Source organism: Mus pahari, chromosome 1 (assembly GCF_900095145.1).
Source record: "Mus pahari chromosome 1, PAHARI_EIJ_v1.1, whole genome shotgun sequence".
NCBI lineage: Eukaryota > Metazoa > Chordata > Mammalia > Rodentia > Muridae > Mus > Mus pahari.
In genome coordinates, this window is record NC_034590.1 from 165,052,623 (window position 1) to 165,077,333 (window position 24,711).

Here is a 24,711-nt window from a genome sequence, read left to right on the forward strand (position 1 = left end):
GCTGGGATTCTCTGTGAGCTCGCACGAGGCGTATTTATTACACGGGTATAAGATATCTACAAAGCACCTCTCAAGCACACCATACTAAGGGTGAGCGAGACACAGAGCTTGTGGGACAAGCCAGGACTGGGACTCAGATGAAACAATGCCAGGCAGAACATCTTCAGTCCCTGCAAACTGGCTGGTACTCCGCGGAATCAGGTTTCAGAAAATGGCTCATATTGGCATGAGACTTGATAAAGACTGAGGGAGGCTGAGAGACTTGGATAAGATGTACCCAGCAGAGAGGCCAGCTAGGAGAGACATTTCAAGATGATACGATAAAAGACCTGGCAAGACACAAGGAAGGATGTGGAGCAGTGAGCTGCCCAAGTGGGTTCAGGAGGACTATCCATGGGTTAGGGTGTGCGGACATAGCCTTGAAGCCTGTAAGTCACACTGCGGGCTCTAGGGTGTCTGCTGAGAAGCAGGCACTCCAGGGAGGCAGTGGGGTGCTTGTGAAGATGTGTGCTTGTGTATGTGTGTGTGTGTGTGTGTGAGAGAGAGAGAGAGAGAGAGAGAGAGAGAGAGCACATTAGAGAGAGAGAGAGAGAGAGAGAGAGAGAGAGAGAGAGAGAGAGAGAGAGAGAGAACATTAGATAACACCAGGCAGGAAGAGCCTGGGTAGAAAGGGCCACGGTAGGGGATGGTGGTTGCTATTGCGCAGTTCGGTTCTGAAAAGACCAAGAGAAATATTCTGGTACTGCCATTCAGACTGAAGATAAACAAGGCCAGAGAAAGCAGGTCAGTCACTTTCCAAGTGCACAGGAAGAACATACGGTGCTGCACATTATCTCAGGAGATAACATCCGAGACAAAACGACGGCTAGAGATGGCAGCCAGGAGGAAACGCCACAGAAGACAGCCAGAGAGGGCTGTTTCAATACACAAACCGTAGCCAGGGGATGAGAAACCCAGCTTTGGAAAGAATGCAAGCACCATAGTGGCCTGGCTGGTTAGCAAAGGGACTTCAGTTTTTATATCTCTTTATCTGGGAAATGGGAGCGATCTTTATCTCAAAGGGGTTAGGCCTTTCCTGCGAGAAACTTCCTGAGCACGTGGACACACGGTAGGAGCCACGCGTGAGCCAGGGCCAGCGACAGAAGTAGAGGTTGCAGATTCTCCCAGATGCCCAGAAATGATGGAGACCTTCAGGAAATCCAGAGCCTTTGCTTGGACTGAGACGCCCTTGAGAGAGGATTGGCCGGTCTGGTCCACCAGCCGCACCCGAACCCTCAGCCCCGCAGAGCCCGCCGCCCGATTTCACAACCCGGCCCTCTTCACCTGCCCCCACCCTGGCTGGCGGCCGAGCGGCTCCCAAGCTCAGCGCGCACGCGCCGACGGCGGCGCCCCCTGAGCCCCGCCCCTCTTTCCACGTCTCACTTCCCCCAGCTCTGCCTCGCCGCCTGGGCAGCAGCTCGGCCGCCACGATTGGCTGCGGGACGTCTTCCTCTCGGCCAATAGACGCCACGCTGTCGCCCCCGTGTTACTGGGTAGAACAAAACAAAAACAAACAGAGCGAGCGGGGCCAGAGGCGCTCCGAGGCGGCGGCGGAGGTGGAGGCTGAGGCTGAGGAGCGGGGAACGGGGCCCGGCGGACCGGAGACCCGGGCGAGCGGCGGCGGCCCGAGGGGGTCAGTACTGTGGGCGCGGCTCGCACGCTCGGGCGGGCGGCGGCCTCCTCCCGGTGGCCCGGGTCGGCGGAGGCTGCCGCACGTTGGGAGGGGGAGGGGGCGTGGAGGTCTCGCCGCGGGGGTCGGGACGCTCGGTCCCGGTCCACGCTGGCCTCGGAGCCCTCCGGCCACCGGCGCTCGGCCAGTGCCCAGGGCTACGGGGAGCTGCCGGTGCTCGCTCTCCGAGGCCCGGTCGGCCGGGCCGGGGCGCTGCAGCACGGGCCCGCCCCCTCCTCCGCAGCCCCTTCCCCGGCGGCGGGGCGAGCGTGCGTGCGTGCGTGCGCTCGCGGTGAGAGGAGCCTCCGGGCGCCCGGGCAGACGCAGTTGGACGCGGGGGACGGGACGGTAGGAGAGGTGTGTCGACCGGACTGAGATCCGGTGAGGGGTCGGCGCCCCGAAACGAGGCCCGGCCCGCCCCGGCCGGCCCTGCCCGCTGCCGGAGGGTTGGGGTCCTGCGGGACAGGCGTCGGTCGGTGCGGGCACGGGGCGGGGACAGCTGCCCTCCCGGCCCTGTGCCAACTCCTTGCTGTCTCCTGCACAGGGTCCCTTAAAAAAGTAGAATACAACCTAGAGAAAACAAAGCCGAGAAGGGAGCCCCCTCTCTGTGAACGCATGCTGTGGCTGCTGCACGTCTGTCCGCTACTGTAATGTACGTAGAGGGCGTGCTTTTTGGTTTTTGGGTTTGGTTTTTTGTTTGGTTTTTGGTTTTGCTTTCCCTGAACAGCCTCAGAACTGCAGATGTAGGACTCGCCCATCTTCCCCGAGCCCCTCCTTGGGTACTGGCTCTGTAGCCAGCCCCTGTAGTCGACTACCTGCTATGAATGATTCAAAATGCGGCTCCGGGCCTGGGTGAGGGGAGGGTGTGAGGCCTACAAGCTGCGTTTAAAACATTTTGATAGTTTCACAGCTGTAATATTCTTGATTTAAGAGTTTGAGATTTTGGGGGAAGGCCCTAGCATGTGTGTGTGTGTGTGTGTNTGTGTGTGTGTGTGTGTGTNTNTGTNTATATATATATATATATATACACATATACACACACACACATACACGAATACATACATATATATATGTGTGTATATATATGTATTCGTGCTCGTATTTATATCCATAATGTGCGTGCGATATCTATCTATATATCTGTATCTCGTGGTAATAGTAAGGGAAAATAAAATACTTGTTACGACTGCAAAAATAAATGTACATGGTTGCTCTCAGTAGTGGTTGCTTTTGCGTGATTGTTGTAGAGTGCTTTTAGCAGAATGCAAGTTGTTAATTAATGTGACTGCATCCCAGGGAAGAATTAAGGTCATTTTCTAGTTAACATATGGTCTAAACTTGACTTCCAAAATGTCAAAGTAATTTATCGGGCATTTAGGAAATGCACTGGATAACAGTTAATTTCAGCTTAATCGTTTTTAGCTGTATACGTAGCTTCGCCCCCCCAACCCCATGGGAAATGATTTTGTATAGATTAGTGTGGAGCAAATGGAATTTAGATTTGTTGTTGTTGTTGTTGCTGTTGTTTTGCCTAAGGTTGAGGTAAGTATTTTAAGGATCGTTAAATTAAAATGAAAAAAACCCACTGAAGAAAGTGTCACATACTGTCCTTTAGAACAGCTGTGAAGCTATGGGTATGTCTTCGTCTTGACTGTTTGATCCAGTTATGGTCTGGAGATAGAACTGTTTTTCGGTTGTTACAATTACTTAATAAAACAGTATATCATGTGATAGTTATTTCCTGATAGCTGTTTTCAATTTCATATCTTTAGCGATTGGAAAGCAGTATTAACAGTTGGTGTAATAAGTCTACGTTGTTAAAAGCTGCTTTTTGTTAACCCTGAGAAGGACTTCCTTGTAAGGCACTGTAAGCTCTTGTACTGAATTTACAGCATCTGGGTTCTTGTGGTCGTTCACCCAGTGTGACCATCCTTGCACAGAACATTCTTTCCTTCTAAACCTCTTGAGTTGTATGCAAAAGGAATAAGTGAAGTACATGAAATAATGCATATACAATTCACTGTGAATTACAAAGGGCTTGATAAGCACTATTTATATTTCCCCCTTTATTAGCCAGATGCTGCAGAAAATATTTCTCAAAGATTATACTTGCATCTAGAATGAAAATTACACTTCACAGTGTTAAGCACAAATCACGTGAGAGCTGACAGATTTTGTCTGGCATGTAATTCCTGCACACACTGAGGGAAAGCAGCACATGGCATTTTCAGCCATGGAAGGTAGCAAAAATTTCCATTTCCAAACTACACTTGGCCTTGTATTTGTATGACTCTCTATGTATCTATTTTAAAATTCATTTTTCTAGATCCTAAGTTGTTTAAAATGAACAATGGGAAGTAAGTAGCCATTTAGACCTGCATGTTAGTTAATTCTGAGTAGAATTAGAGAATGATTTTTACCATGTTCTCTCGGGCAGGATGATAACATCTTGATGTAGCCTAACAGTTACAACATGACTTTAACGTCAGGTGTTATCCTTGTGTCACAAGTTAATATCCTTTTAGAGAAGAACGATATAAAGCTAAAAGGGTCTTACGCATGTCATCTAAGTTCTACCACCTGTCTGCTCTCTGCCATGGCACACAAAGATCTCTTATGGAGGTATTAAACTCCTGATGATCCTTGCTTGTGCTGCCTCCAGTGCTGGGATTACAGATGTGGTTTTACCACATCTGCCTTTTATTTGTTTTTAAAGTAGGTTGAGTGTTTTGTTTTTTAATGAAATTTTAGATTATAGAAGTGACATGCTGAATATAAATCACACAATAGAAAGGGTTACTTAAAAAATGTCTTCCTGTTTCAGTGCCTCATAAAAAGACAGTGTGGTGGGCGGGTCAGAGAAATCAATACATGAAATATTCTTGATTAGTCAAAACTGCTGTTTTTATTTTGGAGTAAATTTTAGATTTTGTTAGAGAGTTATCCAATACTTATGTCCCTGTATGTGGATGTAAAGTTAACTTTAAGACTATATTAAATGTGGGCTGGACAGAGGAACGTTGGTTAAGAGTGCATAATGTTCTTCCAGAGGACCTGAGTTTGGTTCCCAGCATTCTCATCTGTTGGCTCACAGCTCCCTGTAAGTCTAGCTTTGGGGGATCCAGTGCCCTCTTCTGCCCTGCACAGCTACCTATACACGGTGTGGCTTGCAAACACACACACACACACACACACACACACACACACACACGTACGTGGGGGGAGTCTTAAGAGATTTGGTGTGTATAAGTTAAAAGATGTGTGTTATAAACATTTCTTTAAACCTTACGTTTAAGGGACTCGCTGGCACATGCTGAAATCTGACGCATTTCTCTCAATCTTTTTCTTCTTTGTCTCAGAAAAGCTCGTGGAGAAGTTTGGAGTTAAGTATTAATTAGATTAATTTTGAAAGCACAGCAAACTCCTAAAAAGGGATTTAGGCTTTTTTTTTTTTTTTAACATTTTATTCAAGTAAGTTGAATTTACTTTAATTGTGTCAGTATAGAAGATGTTGAACCTTTTTCTTTTCTTTTTTTTTAAAAAATAGATTATAAAGGAAGACTTCCATTTAGTACTTTAGTGTATAATCAGTGCAAGCAAAATTAAGGAAAAATGGATGTAGAAAATGAGCAGATACTGAATGTGAACCCCACTGGTAAGTAGTATCCTAAATCCTGCCTTGTGACCAAACTTGAAGCTATTCCGTATTTTCTGTGGGGGAAATGAGAGTAAAACGTTTAAAGTACTTTCTTAGTCATCCATAAGGTATCCTAGCTCTGCAAAAAGACAACAGAAACTAGTAAAAGTTCTTCAAAAGCCAGGAAAAGATACCATGGTGAAGTTAGAGTATTTGCATTTAAAAGTCATCAGTATTGAGGGTGGTGGACTTAGCAGGGACAGTGTGCAGTGATGTTACCTTACATAGTAAGGACTTACACTTCATTCTGAGGTAATGTGGAAAGCTTTGAAAGAGTTTTTCAGTAAGGGCATGATTTAGAAAACCACTCTGCTCACTGTTTTGAAGATGGAAGGCAGAGAGGCAGAGACTAATGAAATGCTGTAACACACTGCACTGTAACCCACTGCAACATACTGTAACACACTGAGCGTGTTTGTTTTGGATCACAACGTTTTCTTAGTAACATTTGTACTTTTTAGATTGATTAAATTTTTACTTTTTAAACTCACAAACTACAGTAAAGTCATATATGTCAACTTTACATCATAATAGTAATTATCATAATTACAATTAGGCACCAGACAATTTGGATGATTTGCCTCTGACTTGAGTTACCCATCTGGAACCAAACTGGAGTAGTAATGAAGTCAGTGAGTGGCCTTTCTGACTTCAAACTGTTTCCAAAGCAAGGCTGAGGTTGCCATGTGATCTTCAAAGACATCTGAGACAGGGAGAGTGGTCTGTTGGGTGCTGTTGACAGGAAGTACAGTCTGGTAATAACTCCTTCTTTGAGGCTATAACCAGGGAAAATCATTATAAAAGAAAGCAGTGATTGCTGCAGTGTGTTGCATGATCATTGTATGACCATTTTGTGTTCCTGTGGCTTGAGTTGTTAGGATGGCTTTCATGGAGGGAATGAGATTAGGGGTATATTTTGAAGAATTCTGATAGAAGATTAGTTACTAAATGACTTCTAAGCAAAAGATATTTGGAATCATTTTAGGTGCTAATGAGCCAATATGTGTAGGCTGGGAACTTTTCAGAGATAGAAATTTAGGGAATTAATTCAGGAGTTGGAGATGATAGTTTAAGGTTGACAGCAGTGGTATTTGATTACATATTTGTCAAGTATGTATTGCAGACTAATGTTTCCTAAGCATTTGTAATTGAACAGGGAATGTTTTGAAAGTAGTTTAAATATTCCTTGATTTCTCCATCTGTATGAAGTGCTGAACTTGTACTGTCCAGTATAGCCTTGAAAGTATGCTATAGTTTTATGTTCTTCATACTAACAAAGGTTTTATTACCCAAGCATATGTAATAACCTCTTTTTAGAAAACCCTGTTAATTAAAACTCAATACCTTCATTTACTTTCCTTGATAATGGGAAAAATAATCTTATTTGTTCTTTATAAAATTGCCAATGTACTACTAGCTTAAAAAATGTTAATTTCATGTGAATTAACCAAATTAGGTTTTACCTGACATAACAGTGGATACTGGAAATACTTAGCTTAGTTTTTTTCATTTTCTCTTTTAAGACCCTGACAATTTAAGCGACTCTCTCTTTTCTGGAGATGAAGAAAATGCTGGCACTGAGGAAATAAAGAATGAAATAAATGGAAATTGGATCTCCGCATCTACTATTAATGAAGCTAGAATTAATGCAAAAGCAAAAAGACGACTGCGGAAAAATTCATCCCGGGACTCTGGCCGAGGAGATTCAGTCAGTGATAATGGAAGTGAGGCAGTTAGAAGTGGAGTTGCTGTGCCCACCAGTCCAAAAGGAAGGTTGCTAGATAGGCGGTCCAGATCTGGGAAAGGAAGGGGGCTGCCAAAGAAAGGTTAGTGTGTGCTGTGCAAAGAAACAACTGGAAGAACCCCAGTTCCTGTGCTAGGAGTCCCTTGTTCTAAATGGACAGAAGAGAAGCATAAACAGCTCCAGGGCTTTATGATTGCGTGCATCTTTACAGTAGAGCTGAAGGCCCATACCACTTTTCTTTTTAGGTTGATTATTTTTTCTTTGGGGTAAACTTTCTCTTTCTCCTAAACAAAATAGAGTAAACATTGATGCTTTCAGTTATGATTTTATACACTCTATCAAGGTGGTCAGGTTTATTATAACTGTTATCAAATGAATCTATGTCCATTGTTAAAAATAGTAACTATGCATTTGGTAACATATATGTAGATCTAGGTCTGTGTTTTTTTTAGTTCTGCTGCTTGAGTGTAGTTGATTGATTTCACTGCTGTATCTAGTGCCCAGAATACTGGTAGACATTTAAAATTCATTGGATGAGAGTCTTTCAGCTTCTGTCTATAGTGGGATTTCTGTAGAATTTGGTGATTGGACTGGATTTTGAATGGTGTGAGCTTCAGTTATACACTTAAGGCACTGATAATTTAAATGGACCTTGAGATGAAAGTGCTTAGAAGGAGGAAACTGAAACATGGAGATTGACTTTCAGCATCTTCTATTAATGAACGTAGAACTAATGCCAAGGCAAAAATATGATTATGAAAAATATTTTTGTTAAGATGAATAGAGAAAGATATATTAGTATTCAGGTAAACTATAGTGGTCTTTCAGAAATGATTTTGTGACTAGCTACATAATTATATGAATCAAAGTGATCCGTAGTTATCTGGTTTTGGTCTGCTGTGTTGGCAAGGATTATACTCCAAGTACAGATTGAAAACTTAAAAAGGAGGAAATGGAATTATGAAGGCTTTTTAAAAGTGTTATTTTAGACAAATTTGGCTTTGTAAAAATGCCTCAGTAAATTGCTATGAACAAGCAACTTGTTGAGTTGAAGTTGTAGTCTTTGGTTTGTATACTGAAGTAGAGAGAAACAGCTGTCAGTGCTGTTGATTTTTAAATAGCAATTATTTGTTAAAATACTGCTAATTTCTAAGTTTAGTTTAATGTGCACTTGATGTGGAAGAATAGTACATATTAGCATGATGGTGGTCAATATGAATCTCTCTGAAATGATTCTTTTTTATGTGTTGAGCTTTTAATGGCACATTTACTGGTCCAAAATGTTTCTCTTCTTTCTTCTTTTTTCTGGTTCCAAGAACTGTCAAAATTTAGAGCTTCACCACAGGGTCATGTTATGAAAGGTCTGTGGTATGGCTGTTGCTCAGATTAAAAAAATACTATAAAGATATTTTCTAAGTTATTTTAATTTGATGCTTTTGAAAATAGCTAATCTCGAAAAAGTGATTTAAATAGGAGTTTCAAGTGTAATTCTCAACTGGAAAATAATTAGCATAAGAATTTTTACATTTGAAATTATTTCAGATTTCAGTTAATATTTGTGAACTATCAACTGAACTTTCAGGTGGTGCAGGAGGCAAGGGTGTCTGGGGCACACCTGGACAGGTATATGATGTGGAGGAGGTGGATGTGAAAGATCCAAACTATGACGATGACCAGGTATCAACTATTTTTTTTTTTATATATATATATTCAATGTTTGTAAGATTTCTTGATTTTTCACCCAGAAGATTGTCAAGTAATACATGGTCATATATCAATATTCCATAGCTATGAAGATATAGACAACATAAATGGCAAATTCATATATACAGATTGGGAAAATTTTTTGATAGTAAAGTGTACATAATTTCCATTTGTTTTGGGAGTCAAGAGGAGGTTTTTATTGACTTGACTAATGATAATAAAGGAGGACTCTGGGATATCATGGGCTGTGGGTGTTAGGTTCCTTTTTAGAGTCACTATTTAACACGAGTACTTGTATATATGTTCTGAGGACACATGCATTTTCTGTCTTATGATAATATTTAGTAAGAAATATCTTAATGCATCATAGTGAAGTCCATATTATCTTTTTAATGGAAAAATTTCAAAAGTATAATTGGTACAATGAACGTACTTGTACTTGTCTTTCAGCTTCATCAGAGTCACTGCATTAACTCATAGACAATCTTATTTAATCTTGTATCTGTTTACTTGAAAATGTCAGCTTGTTTTTTTTTTTCTGTATATCATTCATATGTATGCACTTACCAGTTTTAACAGATGGATATGGAAAATTTCTAACAGATTATAAAAACATTTAAAGGCTGTCGGATTGAAATACCATGTACTCTGCTAAATGTTAGTCTTTTAAGTATATGCTGCAAATAGTATTTTAAATGACAAGTTGTAGATAAAATATTTTAGCTTTTCTGTAGAGGAGACACATAGATTGGTGATAAGTATTTTAATCTTACTGAAATTTCACTTGAACTGTTTTTTTCTTAGATTTTTAGTCATTACAATATTGATCTCTTATTATTATATTTTGAAAGTTTCTGCTTTTGACAATATTAGTACATAGATAAGAATACTTAATCTCGTTAAAAAGTCAAGTTTTAATGAAAGCATATGCTAGGATGCCATATTAAAGGTTTTGGGTTAAAAAGTTGGTTTTTGAGGAATATAAAAGTTAATCTAAAACTGAGATGGCTTAGTAGGTAAGGTGATTAATAAGCAGGCATGGAATGTGAGTTTGGATTTCTGGCATGTGCATCAGAGCTGGACATGGTGGTGCCTATCTGTGATCTCAGCGTTGGGAAGGGAGACGAGTGGGTTCCAGGGCTTGTTGGATGGGAGCAACTCAGTGAGAGACTTTGTCTCAGAACATGAGGTGAAATGGACAGGGAGATGGCTGAGGAGGGAAAAGCACTTTATGTACAAATTGGATAACTTGAGTATAGTCTTCCCAGTCAGGAAACCCATATGAAAACCTGCTAGGGTGGGTGCATCTGCCAGTCATCCAGTGCTTCCATGGGGGCATGGGAGGTGGAGGTAACATCAACCTCTGGTCCCTGCCCACCACATGCATGTATGGCACATGGTCCCCTCCCTACCCAAGTAAGTCAGCATGCAATAGAGAGTTTGGTGAAAAATCATTTATTTGTTCCAGTGAGTGACTTCAGTCTGTCTATAGCTTGTTGAGGTGGTTTTGAAAGCGGCTGCATACAGACTCTGTGCAATTAAAACAGGAAGCATATTTTTATCTTGCCTTACTGGTGATCACTAACCAGCTGAACTATGAAAGTATAATTTCAGTTTATCTGAATATTTAATTTATAATCCCCCTTCTTCCAGGAGAACTGTGTTTATGAAACTGTAGTTTTGCCCCTGGATGAGACGGCATTTGAGAAGACTCTAACGCCAATTATACAGGAATACTTTGAGCATGGAGATACAAATGAAGTTGCGGTAGGTTTCAAGTTGCAGGGAGAAAACACACTGTTAAACCTGTGTAGAATGATTTTGGACTACTCTGGATAAGTTTATGTTTTTTTCTTTTGTAACAACAAATTTCGCAACCAAGAAGGGAACTTCTGGGCATGGTAGTTTATGCCTAAAATCCCAGTACTTGAGAGGTAAAGGTAATGGCAGGACAGGCCTGGGGTTGAAGCCCGGCCTGGGCTACATAGGGCTTCGAAAGGAAAAGAACAAGAGGGATACAAGGTTTTCCTTAAACAGTTTTTCTTACATAGTTCTGGGCTCTGATGACACTTCTATGCCATTTCCTTTTGGGGAAAACAACACAAACACTATTTCTATACATTTAAAGCATCTGGTTTTATAAACTAAACAGTTTTGAGGAATTTATAGACCCTGTGTAACCTCTTCAGGAGCTTCAGAATGATCTGTTTTGGATGAGATTAAAATACATCTGTACTCTCCAAGAAACAACATTTATACAGAGAGTTGGAAAAGAATGTATATGGGCACCAAGAGAATCAACCTAAGCTTTGAATCATAGTTTGTATGGGGATAATTAATGTGTTTGTAGTAAATTTTCATAAAGTAAATCTCGGAGGTAAAATAAAGTGATTAGTTTCATTAGAATTATGGGCCTGAACTATAACAGTTATTAATTGGAAATCATTTATAATTATTAAGCTCCAACCTGGACTTTTGATTTTGTTACATAGGTTTGGTAGCTTTGGATTTATAAAATTACAGTATAAAACAACTATTTGTTTATTGCATACTGTTGTATGACAGACTTTCTGGGGAGACACAACACATACACACATTTACTTACCCCAGATAGGGAATCCATGACAGTCCAAAATAAAGATACCACCAAAGTCCAGTTTGTTGAACCAATGAGTTTTATTGGGATTATTTACAGGAATATGGATGAGGAGTTACTTACATGAGCAGAAATGACTCAAAGACATTTGCGTCACTAAAGTCCACTCCAGCATAAATGATAGCTCATAAAACTGGGAACCTGGAGCACACTGCCCAGCCTGAGGCAGCTCAGCAGGTTGGAGAGTGACCTTCCCAGGTGCCTCAGTGGGTTTAACCCTTATGTAGGCAGGTTGTCTGCTTCTTCCAGGCTGCTGTTCTGGTCACAAAATTCTTGGCAGCTGCTCCCTGTGAATCCTTGCACCTTGGCTCTGCTCACTTTGACAGGAAGAGACTTAATGAATCTGGTCAGTTTCAGGAACTTACCTCAAGCTGTTTACCTTCCTGCTTAAAGAGCTTCCCTACAGGCTTGATTAGTCTAGTCTTGGAGGAAACTGTTACACAATGCTCTATCCCTTACTCCTGAGCTTACATTCTTTCTGCCTTTCTGTAGTGATCCCTGAGCTTTAGATGGGGGTTGGCTATGGATGTCCATCTATGGCTAAGAAGTATGCCACCGTAACATGCTACATTAAGTCCGTTCTCAGGAGCTTGACCAGTGCTTATGAGTTGAGTCCAATAACAACAGCAACCTATAGGTGTAAACTCATGTTTAGAAGGCAATTTGACAGACACATTACATCCACTTAGAAAAACCATATAGGTGGCTTCCCCACTGGGACCTATGACCTCCTTAGCCACAGGTTTTTGTCCTAGTTTATAGTACCAGAGGTGAACTCCCTTTTGTGGTGAAGTTCTTGATTCTAGTTGGAAAACTATTGGTCTGACCCATGACAGCTGAGCCACTAGTGCACAAGCTGGCATATCCTGCCTTGACAAGGTGTTGGTGTTTCAGTACACAGGGTCCATAGCCCAGCAGGAATGCCGGTGACAATCCTGCACCGTGAGGCCAGCCAGCAGGGTTGGGATTTACATTACAGTCAGAACATGCTCATGCCGTGTCTTCAGCAACAGGGTCATACCATCAAGAGCTGAAATACAACCAACAGCAGTAGCAAAAGCTTTTATGATTTGTGGGGCCTCATGGGCTTCCCTGGCCAACAGCTCATAAGGAGATTGTAGTCAGTAAACTTGTAGCTTCTGGGAGTGTCCTTTTCTCCCCTGTAGGGAACTGTTTGGATTTAGACTCTTTAGCTGGTGGTTCAGTTACTGGGAAATGCTCAGCAGCTTCAGACGACACTGGTCCTAGGGCAACCTTCATGGCATCTGTGCTGGGGCTTATATATACCACACCTCACTGTTGTAAATATGCTGCCACCTTTATGGAGTTGGATTCTGTGCTACACCAGAAAGCAGTTTGGCCAGGTGGACTTTAGTCCAGCCCTTTATTGGGCCAGCTGTTCTTTGGTCACTAGGGTAGTTAGAGGTCCCACCTGTTACAGTACTTTAAATTCAAGTAAACAGTTGCTGGTCTTTTGGTTCTGCTCCTTTCTGTACCAGACCCAAACCTTATTGGGCCTTTGCTCAGGTTGCTTTTGCTGTAGCACCCAGTTGTAGCCTTACCAACTTCTGGTAATTTCTAACAGGAAGAGACATTGGATTAGTGGGAGGTATACAGCTACTTATACCTGTCCTACAGTGATCTTAGCCTGCTCAAAAGCCACTTTAGCCTTTCTGTGCCAATCCATGTAACCCCCTTTATCAGTTTATGCAAAGGATAGGCAGCTTGGGCAGGATTTGGTATGAAAATCTGCTGCTATTCTAAGAGCTCCCCGAGTGCCTCTAGCACCTTTACATTTGCAGACATAGTCTGTTGTAGGATTTTGACAGTAATGTTGTCAGGTATCATATTCGTCTTACCATACTAGACCATAATACTGCCAAAAATTATACAGCTGTGGCTGGCCCTTGCACATGTGGATTGATCTTCCGTCTTCACTGAAGGGACCAGGATTGTCTCAGGATCCCCAAGGCCAAGTTCTGTAGGTCAGGGAATAAGAAACAAAGACAGGAGGGAGAGGGACAGGGGAAATGGAAGAAGAGGAAGGGGGAAAGAGTGTTTGTCTTGGGTTGGGAAAAAGGACAGGCTTGGGACAGTGGAGACAGATGTGGCCCATAGCAGATGGCAGTTTACAAAGGTTAAGAAGGGAAACTCTGTGTTAGGGTGAGCTGTTTAATTTTATTTGGGCGTGTTAATTAGGTGAGCCAAAAGGGGATTTTGATTGCTGGACCTCAATACTTTGAAAGCTCGACCTTGGTTGTCAGCCTGAGGAGGAAGAAGTAGCCAAAGGGGGCTAGACCTTGGTGGTTAGCTTTTGGAATGTAATCTGGTTTTTACCGGGCAGTGGTGGCGCATGCCTTTAATCCCAGCACTTGGGAGGCAGAGACAGGCATATTTCTGAGTTTGAGGCCAGCCTGGTCTACAGAGTGAGTTCCAGGACAGCCAGGGCTACACAGAGAAACCCTAACTTGGAAAACAAAACAAAACAAAAACAAAAACAAGAACAACAAAAAAGAATAGGGGAGAAGAAGGGCAAGGCCTGCCAGTGCATGTTATTCATGTTCAGACTGTCTAGAGTCCCTTCTTTCACTCATTCCTTTAGACACACCTATATGTCTTTTAGGTACACTTCTGCTGGATGTTTGAAAACACTCAGAAGTTAGCATTATGTCTAGAGGATGGGCAGGACAAAGCAGCACCGCGCCATGACGGAGGGGCTACAAAGATAACCTTGGTGAAGCATTTTCAAAGTCAGTTTAATCTGTTTTGAGCAAGCGTTGGGTGAATGCAGAGGTTCACAACTAAGATGTTCTAAAGTATGATGTAAACAAGGTCCGATACAGAAAGGCTCCATCCCTTTGTATCAGTTGCTTCCTCCACAGATCCAGGTTGGGTACCAAGTGCAGATAGGAGGCACTAACTTCATCAGCTCTCTGTAATCTTCAGCCATCCTCTCTGAGCCACTGTGTATCCTATCCTGGAGATCTTCCACACAGTCTCCCTACATCTCTCCTAACTGAATAGACTCGATAGCCTGACTCAGTCTGCTCAGACCTGCTCATGGCCAAAGGTCAATGAGGCTCTGCCCTCTCCTGCTGTACCTAATGGCTCCCTAGGTGGGAGTGGCCCATGGTTGGCATGGTGGCTGTAGCCTCTCCAGTCACCATGCTGGGCTGCTGGGGAATTCCTGGCTGGGCAAACCATCTCCACTGCTAGCATAACCTTTTGCTGGAGAGAGATAAACCCTTCCTACTCTCAGGAGGTTTAATCATCTTCACCTGTACTGTTTTCTCTTGGGTGTCCTCTGCACACTGCTCCTCAGGCTTTAGAGCCGTCCAGTAGCCCCGTAGCACACAGTTGGCTTTCTTTCTGTCAGTTTTTTCCCTTGGGAACTGCAGTGAGACCCAAATCCTGCCACATCTGTCTCTGAGTAACCCAGACATCTTTTTCTCTGCTTTGTCTTTTTCTTACCTCCTCTAGAGTGCTCTCTCACCTTACAGACTCTTTACATCTTGCTCTCAGTCACTGAGATCTGTCAAAGCCCCACCTACTTTATAAAGCTCTTGCCTCTCCAAAGGGCTCAGCAAAGCCACTAAAGCTCCACACCGGTCATGAGGTCCCTGCTGGATCAACCTTTCCTTTGACTCCTCTGAGAACACAGTTGTACTGACCCAGTGAACCGGGTTCAAACACAGCTCCTCTTACTCCTAGTTCCCTCAATAGCACCTGTCCCCCCTCTTTGGTCTTCCAGTCACTGACGTGTATGGGGACTTCAGACAGTGATCACTAAGTGTTCCTCATGGCTTTCATAAGCCAGCCCACCAGAGACTGATTGCATCACACTGTCTCAGGCCACGCAGCCTTTGCCTTGAGGGGGGATGGGAAGTTACCTTACTCAGATTTCCTGTCTCCACAGCTGACTGAGGGATCCCACCCATCCCTGTGTCTCACAGCCTCACAAGCCAGGCTGGAACAGGCGCTTTTGCTACTTGTTTTGTTACTTCCCTAATTTCAGCAGTTCACGTGCTGAGTGTTTCTTGATCACCCTAGTTTCTTGCATGGAACCAACCATATTTTTCTGGATCATAGATTTTCTTTTTTATTCCATTAAAGGTTAGTCCTCTGCAGTATCCTTTTAATGCTTTTACCATAATCTTCCCCACTCTGACTCTTCCTATGGATTCCAAAGTCTCAGATCCCAGGAAGGGCTTCTGGGCATGGATCTAACTTGCAATCTCTTTTCCTTCTGGCCTCCAACCTTTAAGAAGTCACCTCATCTCATCCTCTTGGTTATCTAATTTGCCAAATTAGAGGCTAACACGGAGGATGCTGCCACATCTCTTGTCTTGTTGCAGTTGCTTATTTTTGCACAAACAGGTTCTGGTTGGCAGCCATCTCAGCCTTGGTGCATTTCTAACTCCACGTAAGAATGGTCAGGTAACCTCTGCTGCTGCTGCTGCTGCCTACGTTCCCCGTACGCTGTGATCCTTTAATGAAGTTCTTCAAGTTGTGGGGATGCCCAACTATAAACTTGTTTCATTGCTACTTGTAATTATGCTACTGCTATGAATCGTAATATAAATATCTGATATGCGGGATATATGACCTATGACGGCCAAATGGATCACAGACCACAGTGCTAAATTTCTGTTTTCAGAGCATCTCCATACCCACATAGTGTACCCCATTTATCAAGCAGGCATGCCACCCATACCATACAGACAAAGATTGCCATCCTGGGATTTTTCCCACAGATGTTAATAATCCTGGTGGCTCAGTCTTAGTTGCATGACTCATAACAAGAACCATGCAACTTCTAGCACACAAACATAGCCAAAAAGCACACTAACACTATGTATAAAAGGAAGGACAACTGTGTTAGAGATCACTGACCATGTCACTCACAGGGTTTTGAAGGTAGGCATCTCCTAGTTGTATATCATGGTTTAAACATTTCAAGGAAACTTTAAAAGTAGGCAGTGTTAAGTAACAAAGTTAGAGTTGGAACTCTGCCTCTAAGGTTATAAACTACTGCAAGGATTGGATTATTTTGAGCATTAAATGAAGTGGTAGAATGCCTGATAACCATGTCGCATGGTTAGTAAATATTAGGTACTGTTGTGCTTTAATGGGAAAATTCTTTATTCTATCATTTAAAACATTAATCCCAGTTAAACACTGATGACCCCACTTTACATTCACATGAAAGACTAAAGCAAACATTTATTTTAAGAGGAGACAAGGTCTTACTATGTAGCTCTGGCTGGTTTTGAACTCACTATGTAAGTTAGATCAGGTTGGCCTTTAACTCTGAGGTCTGCTTGCCTCTGCCTCTCTGGTGCTGGGACTTAAGGCATGTGCTACTAAACCCAGTCTTCAAGAGAAACCATTAAAGTAGACTATATAAACAGTTTGTAATATAAAATAAACTTCTCCACAAATGTTCGTCAATTATTTGTAGAAATAATCATAATAGATTATAAAGTAGAGGTCTTGTTAGTTGTAGTTGGACTGTTTGCACTGTCCTTCCATCTCTTCAATGTACTGATAATCAGGCAGGTAAAGCTTATATCACTGTTGTAAACCTAAATATGACTGCTGGTATTTCTAAAGATGAGGTGTAAAGATAGAGGAAAAGCATGACTGCAGTAAAAATAAGATGTTACTGAGCTAGAGAGACAGGTTGTCATTTTCATTCTTTCATACAGGAGATGTTAAGAGACTTAAACCTTGGAGAGATGAAGAGTGGCGTGCCGGTGTTGGCAGTGTCCTTAGCCTTGGAGGGGAAGGCCAGCCACCGGGAGATGACATCCAAGCTGCTTTCTGACCTTTGCGGGACAGTGATGAGCACGAATGATGTGGAAAAGTCATTTGACAAGTTGCTGAAGGATCTCCCTGAGCTAGCCTTGGACACTCCTAGGGCACCGCAGGTTTGTGTCTTCCTTTTGCTCCTTTCCTTTGTCTCCTCTGTGTACACACTCCATGTACACACTCCTTGGCAATTACAACAGTTGCAAGGGAGTGGCCCACAGTTGTCACCATAAAAAAGTAGCTCTGCATATTGTTGGTCTTTCTCCCCAACTTTGTTTTTATTTTCTGTACTTTGTATTAAACCAAGGGCCACCCACATAGTGGCAAGTGCTCTACCACTGAGCTATAACCTACCTAGGTCTTGATGAAACAAAATAAACCTCTTTTCTATCCAGCTTTGTATAGTTTTTAGGTCATATGTAATACATGTGTTTCCTGCTCATAGATATTTTTTTTATTATATGAACATTATTTTACTAGCTAAAGAATTTAAAGATATTATGTTGCTATATAACAGATACTGATTTACTTGAGTGGAATTTATTAAAACAGTTATAACGGTTCCCTTTTGTAACTTTGAAAGCATGTAATTGCTGTTAACATTTGCATAAAAATTAAATTTATAGAGAATTTCTAAATGTTCTTTCTGTAAGAGGCAGTTTCTGTGAGTCAAAATCGGATTTATTTCCCTTCCCCTACTTATATACATACTTAAAAATGGTCATCTGAGTTCATATTAATTACAGAATTTTTGACGAATAAAATCCAAAATGAAGAAAGGCCAGGAAAAAACCTGGACACAAACCTGTTAACATTTTGATAACCACTTTTATTTATTTATTTATTTATTTATTTTGATTTTTCGAGACAGGGTTTCTCTGTGTAGCCCTGGCTGTCCTGGAACTCACTCTGTAGACCAAGCTGGCCTTGAACTTAGAAATCCGCCTGCCTCTGCCTCCCAAGTGCTGGGATTAAAGGCGTGCGCCACCATGCCCGGAGATAACTAATTTAATTAGAAAGTAGAATTGTACCGTAAACACTGTTTTGTAGAGTTGACTTTTCCAGTGCCCCATAGTGTACTTTGCTTATACATACTTTTACTTATGGACACTGAAGTTGTTTTCAGATTTTCTAATAAAGTTTGCTATGATCAAATTTTGAAATGAACATTTATTTGTGCATAACTTTTCTCCACAACATATTTTTACATATAATGTAAACTTTTCTCCATAACATATAGTTAGTTGAGAAGACATTCTGGGTATTGAAGAGGAGAGGTTTTTCTTTGACTTTCAGGTCATTTTAACAGATACTATTGAGCGTGTGTTGAGCATGAGGCAGTGTGCAGAGTCCTGGGGAGTAGGTAGTGAGCGAAGCAGAGGCGCCGTCCCATCCTGATGGCATGGGCTTGAAAGTCAAGCTAATGGTCGGGGAGCATGCATGGCACAGGGCACACAGGCGCTTTTGCACATCCCAGCACTTGAGGGCCAGTGTGCAGGAGTGTGCACCATGTACACACAGTGTACACGAGTGTGCACCATGTACACACAAACAGTGTAAAGGAGTGTGCACCCTATACGCACAAACAGTGTACAGGAGTGTGCACCATGTATGTACAGTGTAAAGGAGTGCGCACCATGTACGCACAAACAGTGTACAGGAGTGCACACCATGTACGCACAAACAGTGTATAGGAGTGCACACCATGTACACACAGTGTAAAGGAGTGCGCACCATGTACGCACAGTGTAAAGGAGTGCGCACCATGTACACACAAACAGTGTAAAGGAGTGCACACCATGTACGCACAGTGTACAGGAGTGCGCACCGTGTACACACAAACAGTGTAAAGGAGTGCGCACCATGTACGCACAGTGTAAAGGAGTGCGCACAATGTACACACAAGCAGTAAACAGTGTACAGGAGTACGCACCGTATACACACAGTGTAAAGGAGTGCGCACCGTGAACACACAGTGTAAAGGAGTGCGGACCGTGAACACACAAACAGTGTAAAGGAGTGCACACTGTGAACACACAGACAGTGTAAAGGAGTGCACACCATGAACACACAGACAGTGTAAAGGAGTGCACACTGTGAACACAGTGTAAAGGAGTGAGCACCATGTACACACAGTGTAAAGGAGTACATACCATGAACACACAAACAGTGTAAAGGAGTGCACACCATGTACACACAGTGTAAAGGAGTGCACACCATNTACACACAAACAGTGTAAAGGAGTGCACACCATGTATGCACAAACAGTGTAAAGGAGTGCACACCATGTACACACAAACAGGTGCTTCTGCACATCTCAGCATGTGTTTTAGGGATTGAGTGTGTAATTAGACAGTTTTTATCATTTATGCATTTCAAGATTGTATCCTAATATTTATTTTAGTTTTTTAATATAGTTCTCTTTTTTCTTATTATAGTTGGTGGGCCAGTTTATTGCTAGAGCTGTTGGAGATGGAATCTTATGTAATACCTATATCGATAGTTACAAAGGAACTGTAGATTGTGTACAGGCTCGGTAAGTAAATTAATTTTTGCTACTTAGAATTTCATCATGAGAAATCCTACAACATCCTGTAACATGACATGGTTATGAATCAGACATTGTGAGCATGTATTTTTCCTTATGGGTTCTTCATTGTTAAAAGATGTTGCCGTGGTACAGCAGGAAGAAAGCAGTAATAAAAACGCAGGGGTTCTGAGTTAAGTGATGTGGTTCCCTCTTCAAGTCTCCCTCTCAGGGCCTCAGTTTCTCTATTTGTAAAATGAAAGCATGGACTGTGAGTGTCCATGCTACCTCTGGGTCAGACAGTTGTTGTCTTGATTAGAAGCCAGACTTGCTGCTTGACTTTTCTAACCGTCCCGGAGGCTGACTTAGACAGCCAGGCCTCAGGCTTTCCCAGACACAGATATTCAATTCCAGGAAGGTCTTCCTGGGTGGGAAGATGTGAATCAATATAAAAGTTGTATATGAATTTATGTTCCTTCCTGGCTACATAACCATTAGTTTACAATGTATTTTGATGAGCAGTGGTTGTAAAAGAATATGAGAATGTTAGATATTTTAAAAAATACCTAATTTTTATTTGAAGAGTTATTTTCTAAAACTACATATTTTTTGTTACATTAAAGTTGTCAATACATACACAGTTTTGTAAACTTTATTGATAATTGGTAAACATCAGGTATGTGTATGTATTATAATGACATTTTTCTTCTCTTTTTCTGTCTTTTGGATAGAGCTGCTCTGGATAAGGCTACTGTGCTCCTGAGTATGTCTAAAGGAGGGAAGCGTAAAGATAGTGTGTGGGGATCCGGAGGCGGGCAGCAGCCTGTCAATCACCTTGTTAAAGAGGTACTTACTGAGAGTGGTTTGCGAGGAAAACAGCAGAACTACTACTTTGTGGTGCGCACAATGTACATGGTGTCTTTGTGGGCAGGAATTCAATGTGGTCATATATTTGCAAGTAAAAATCTTAATAATTTATGAATTAGAAAAATTAGGTAATTGTTGCTGTTTTATCTATTTTTGTGACTCAGTGGTTTGACTATTAGATCTCTCATGAATATAAGAAGTCTTGTCTGGAACATCTAAGGAATGAGTGATTATAAGAAGTCTGTGTATGAATTCTAATGCCTGAAATATTTTTTATAGTAGTATTTAGTCTTAAAATGCTGCTGAGGGGAGATTATTTGTAATTATTCAATAAATGTTATTTATATGAGCAATTTGAGAAATCTGAAATTATAAGTTAGGAATCATGAACACTAGAGTAGACCAGAATGGCAGAGCTTCATAAGTGTAGGTGCTCATGCTATTTGCTAAAAGAAAGTAAAGTGATGGAGTTACTTCATCAGGGTGCATGGTTTGCATCCTGTGGGACCATGACGTCTGACTGCACATCTCGAGACTACAGACAGGCATGGTGGGGCTAAGTGCTCGCTTTAGTGCTTTCCTTCTCATTTTGATTTTTGTGTGTGTGTTTGTACATGTTCGTGTGTGTGTGTGTGTGTGTGTGTGTGTGTGTGTGCATGCATGTGTGCTTGTCCAGAGGTCAACCTCAAGTCTTATTTCTTAGAAATGTCACTTTGTTTTTTGAGACAGTCTTTCACTGAGACCTAAACTATGAGCTAGGCTGGCTAGACAGTGAACCTCTAATTCTGAGATTATAAGCATCCCAAACCCAGATTTTTACCTGGGTTACAAAGATCAAACAAAGGTCATTAAGCTTGTATAACAAGCACTTAATTGACTGAGCTGTCCCCTCAGTTTCATTCATATGTGTGCATGTGTGCATATGGGCGTGTGTGAGTGTGTTAAGCAGTTGAGATGGGTAAAGAAATTACCATTTTTGCTTTTACCTATGTTAGAATAGATATATCAGGTCATGACTGATTTATGAAGTGGAGACTTCAAAAAAAAATTCAAAATAAAGGATTTTAAAAACCAAAACAAAAAAATTGAAGTATAAGAAAAAAATATAAAAGTTTGTTAATATGCTAGGGATATTAGGCAAGGAGTGCAGTAAAGGACATCCTGACTGGAAAGGAAGATGCATAACTAGCTCTGTCTCAGTCAAAGTGATTCGTAGATTAGAGGATCCAAGTAAGTCTGCAAAGAACTCCAAACCCAGACTACACTGTTGGCCAGTAGGTTAGCAAATTTTCATGAAACAAGATCAGTATGTGAAAATCGGCTCTCCATACGTTAGGACTGAATGAATAGTCGGAAATGAAAATCGTAATAGTATAAAAATAGAGTATGATGAAAATAAAGGAAGTTCAACTCATATACTAAAATAAGATGCCACATTTATGGAGTATTAGACAATATTATTAATATGGTAGTACTCTCCGTAGGTGATATTTTGAGGAATTAACAAACTGTTAAGAGTATGTGAATTATCTTTCAATAAGAAGAGACTGGAAATAAAGCCCACAATCTATGATATTTATGCATTCTCATTTAGATAGAAGCAAGGGTCAAGTGAAGGGTTGGCGTGGGTTTGTATTTTATCATTTGGAAAAATGCACTAAATCTGATGGGGAATGTTAATTTCACTTTAAAAAAAAATTAGTGATTTTTAAAAACACGTGTGTCTTGTCTGTTTGTTCAGCATGTGTGTGGAGGCCAGAAGAGGGCTGTGGATTCCTTGGAGCTAAAGTTAGGGGCAGTTGTGAGCCACTGTGTGGGTGCTGGGAACTGATCCCAGGTCCTCTACAAGAGCTGCAAGTTCTGTTAACCACTGAGCTGCCTCTTCAGCCCCGTGTTTCACTTTTTTAGTGGTACAACAAATATAATTTAAATAACAAATATATTGTAGTTTTAGTAAAAAAATACTTAAAATATTAAATATATGTTATATTAAAAATACATTTGCATTAGCTATTCTTTGTGTATTTGCTTAGTGAGTGTGTATGTATGGTATGTGGTGCCCTCAGCATATGAGGTGTGTGTTTTTGTGCCTGTGCACATGCATGATGTTAGGTGTCTCCCCACCACACCATATTGTGTTGACGTAGGGACTCTCTCTGAACTAGAAGCTGGCTATTTTGTCTTAACTTAGTGGCTAGTGAGCTTTCGGGATCTACTTGTCTCTGGCCAGCAGTGCTGGAATTGTTTACTGCAGCCGTGCCTGGCTTGCCGTGCAGCTACTCTCATCACTGAGCTGTTTCCTCAGCCTCAAATACATACTTAAAAAAAAAAAAACAAAAGAAAATAAATTTCTAATTAGAATATAGTTTAGTGTTAAAATTTTACTTTATCTTTTATGAAGATACTATAGAAGTTGAAGTAGAGGATATTTAGATAGAATAATTTTATTCATCCAGCCAAAATTCACTCAATGCCACTAGATACAAATACCCTTTTCTCAGAAAATATGTAAGGAAGATTATTTTTAGTTGAAGCTCTTTTGCTGAAAAAAAAATTCACCATTTTTTTTCTAGAGCCATAAATGATAGCATACAAACTTTAGTTGGAAGTGAAGAATTGTCTCCCTTGTTCAATTGCTGAGTGTTTCGTTTTTTTTTTCCAAATTATTGTTTTCATGTGTTTGGATGGGTGTTTTGCCTGCATCTAAGTTTGTGAGCTACATGTGTGCAGTGCTTGAAGAGTCCTGAAGAGGGCACCAGATTTTATAGATCGAAGTCAGCCACCATGTGGGTCTGGGACCTGAGCTTTGGTCCTTAGGTGTGCTTTTAAGCACTGAACCATCTCTTCTTTCCCACTGAACATCTCTAGATACTGAGTTACAAATCCTCAGTTTTAGAGAAAAGAGAACTGTAGAGATTTTTGCCCTGTAGTAACTCCCCATTATCTCTTACTTTTGGGCTTCCATTGCATTTAGAACATCTTGATGTTTTGTGGCATTCTAAAAGTGATGAGACTTTAAGTTAGTGCCCTCTAGTGGCATTAAAAAATTGTCCACTCTTTCTAAAGATTTAATTATATGTCTGTGTGTAGGTATGTGTATGTGAGTTAAGGTGCCCGCCCATGGAGGACAGAACTGCAAGGTCCATGAGCTAGAGTACAGGTGGTTGTGAGCCATGGAGAATGGATGCTGGGAGTTGACCTCAGCTCTCTCTCCAGCCCCCATACCCCTTGTTTTTAAGGACATAGGCTACATTGGAGTATTATAGTCATAAGCAAGGTCATTCATATTATAAAGCCTACTAGGAGATGCTAGAGATTTCTTGGAAAACCAAGTGCTGTGTTTATTACGTCATACCTGAACCTGAAGTTTACTTTTAGTTATGAGAGAGTTCTTTTATGACACCACTCTGCCAAATCCCTATGCTCAATATTGGTGCGAATGTTAATATATTATTTAGGAAAGAACACATCTTTTAAAAATTAGGAGTTCTAACATTTCAACTTTTAAATCTAATAGATTGATATGCTGCTTAAAGAGTATTTACTCTCTGGAGATATATCTGAAGCTGAACACTGCCTTAAGGAACTGGAAGTACCTCATTTTCACCACGAGCTTGTATATGAAGTAAGGTTACTGTCTCACACCAAAGAGGATTTTCAAGTCCTCCTTTTACACCACAGTAATTGAAGTTTCTTTAATAATGTAAAGTTTTCCCCTTAAAAATACTAAAGTAATTTATAAGTTTATATAATAGCTACATGTTAGAGGAGGGATTGGATACATTTTAAGGACCAGTTTCTCATAAGTTGATTACCAAAAATTTATTTACTCTTTTCTGTTCAAATTTTAGGCCATTGTAATGGTTTTAGAGTCAACTGGAGAAAGTGCATTCAAGATGATCTTAGATTTATTAAAATCCTTGTGGAAGTCTTCTACTATTACCATAGACCAAATGAAAAGAGGTTATGAGAGAATTTACAATGAAATTCCAGATAT

The 24,711-nt window shown here is 41.2% G+C and overlaps 1 protein-coding gene across 5 annotated transcripts in view; it reads left to right on the top strand.

The window, feature by feature from the left end:
* The first annotated feature begins 1,564 nt into the window (after positions 1-1,564).
* Pdcd4 (programmed cell death 4) overlaps positions 1,565-24,711 on the top strand; it is a 27,938-nt gene continuing 4,791 nt past the window's right edge. Inside the window, exons 1-11 of one of the 5 annotated variants that reach the window (XM_021187520.2) lie at positions 1,565-1,672; positions 2,253-2,360; positions 5,256-5,363; positions 6,929-7,231; positions 8,732-8,826; positions 10,507-10,620; positions 17,218-17,439; positions 19,759-19,856; positions 20,579-20,693; positions 24,232-24,339; positions 24,566-24,676. In XM_021187520.2, the coding sequence (XP_021043179.1) occupies positions 5,321-5,363; positions 6,929-7,231; positions 8,732-8,826; positions 10,507-10,620; positions 17,218-17,439; positions 19,759-19,856; positions 20,579-20,693; positions 24,232-24,339; positions 24,566-24,676 (1,209 nt within the window). In that variant the 5' untranslated portion in view covers positions 1,565-1,672; positions 2,253-2,360; positions 5,256-5,320. Of the gene's footprint in view, positions 1,673-2,001; positions 2,066-2,252; positions 2,361-5,069; positions 5,092-5,255; positions 5,364-6,928; positions 7,232-8,731; positions 8,827-10,506; positions 10,621-17,217; positions 17,440-19,758; positions 19,857-20,578; positions 20,694-24,231; positions 24,340-24,565; positions 24,708-24,711 lie in introns of those variants that run through there. The other 4 variants (XM_029535948.1, XM_029535992.1, XM_029536027.1 and 1 more) reach the window with 4 other exon arrangements.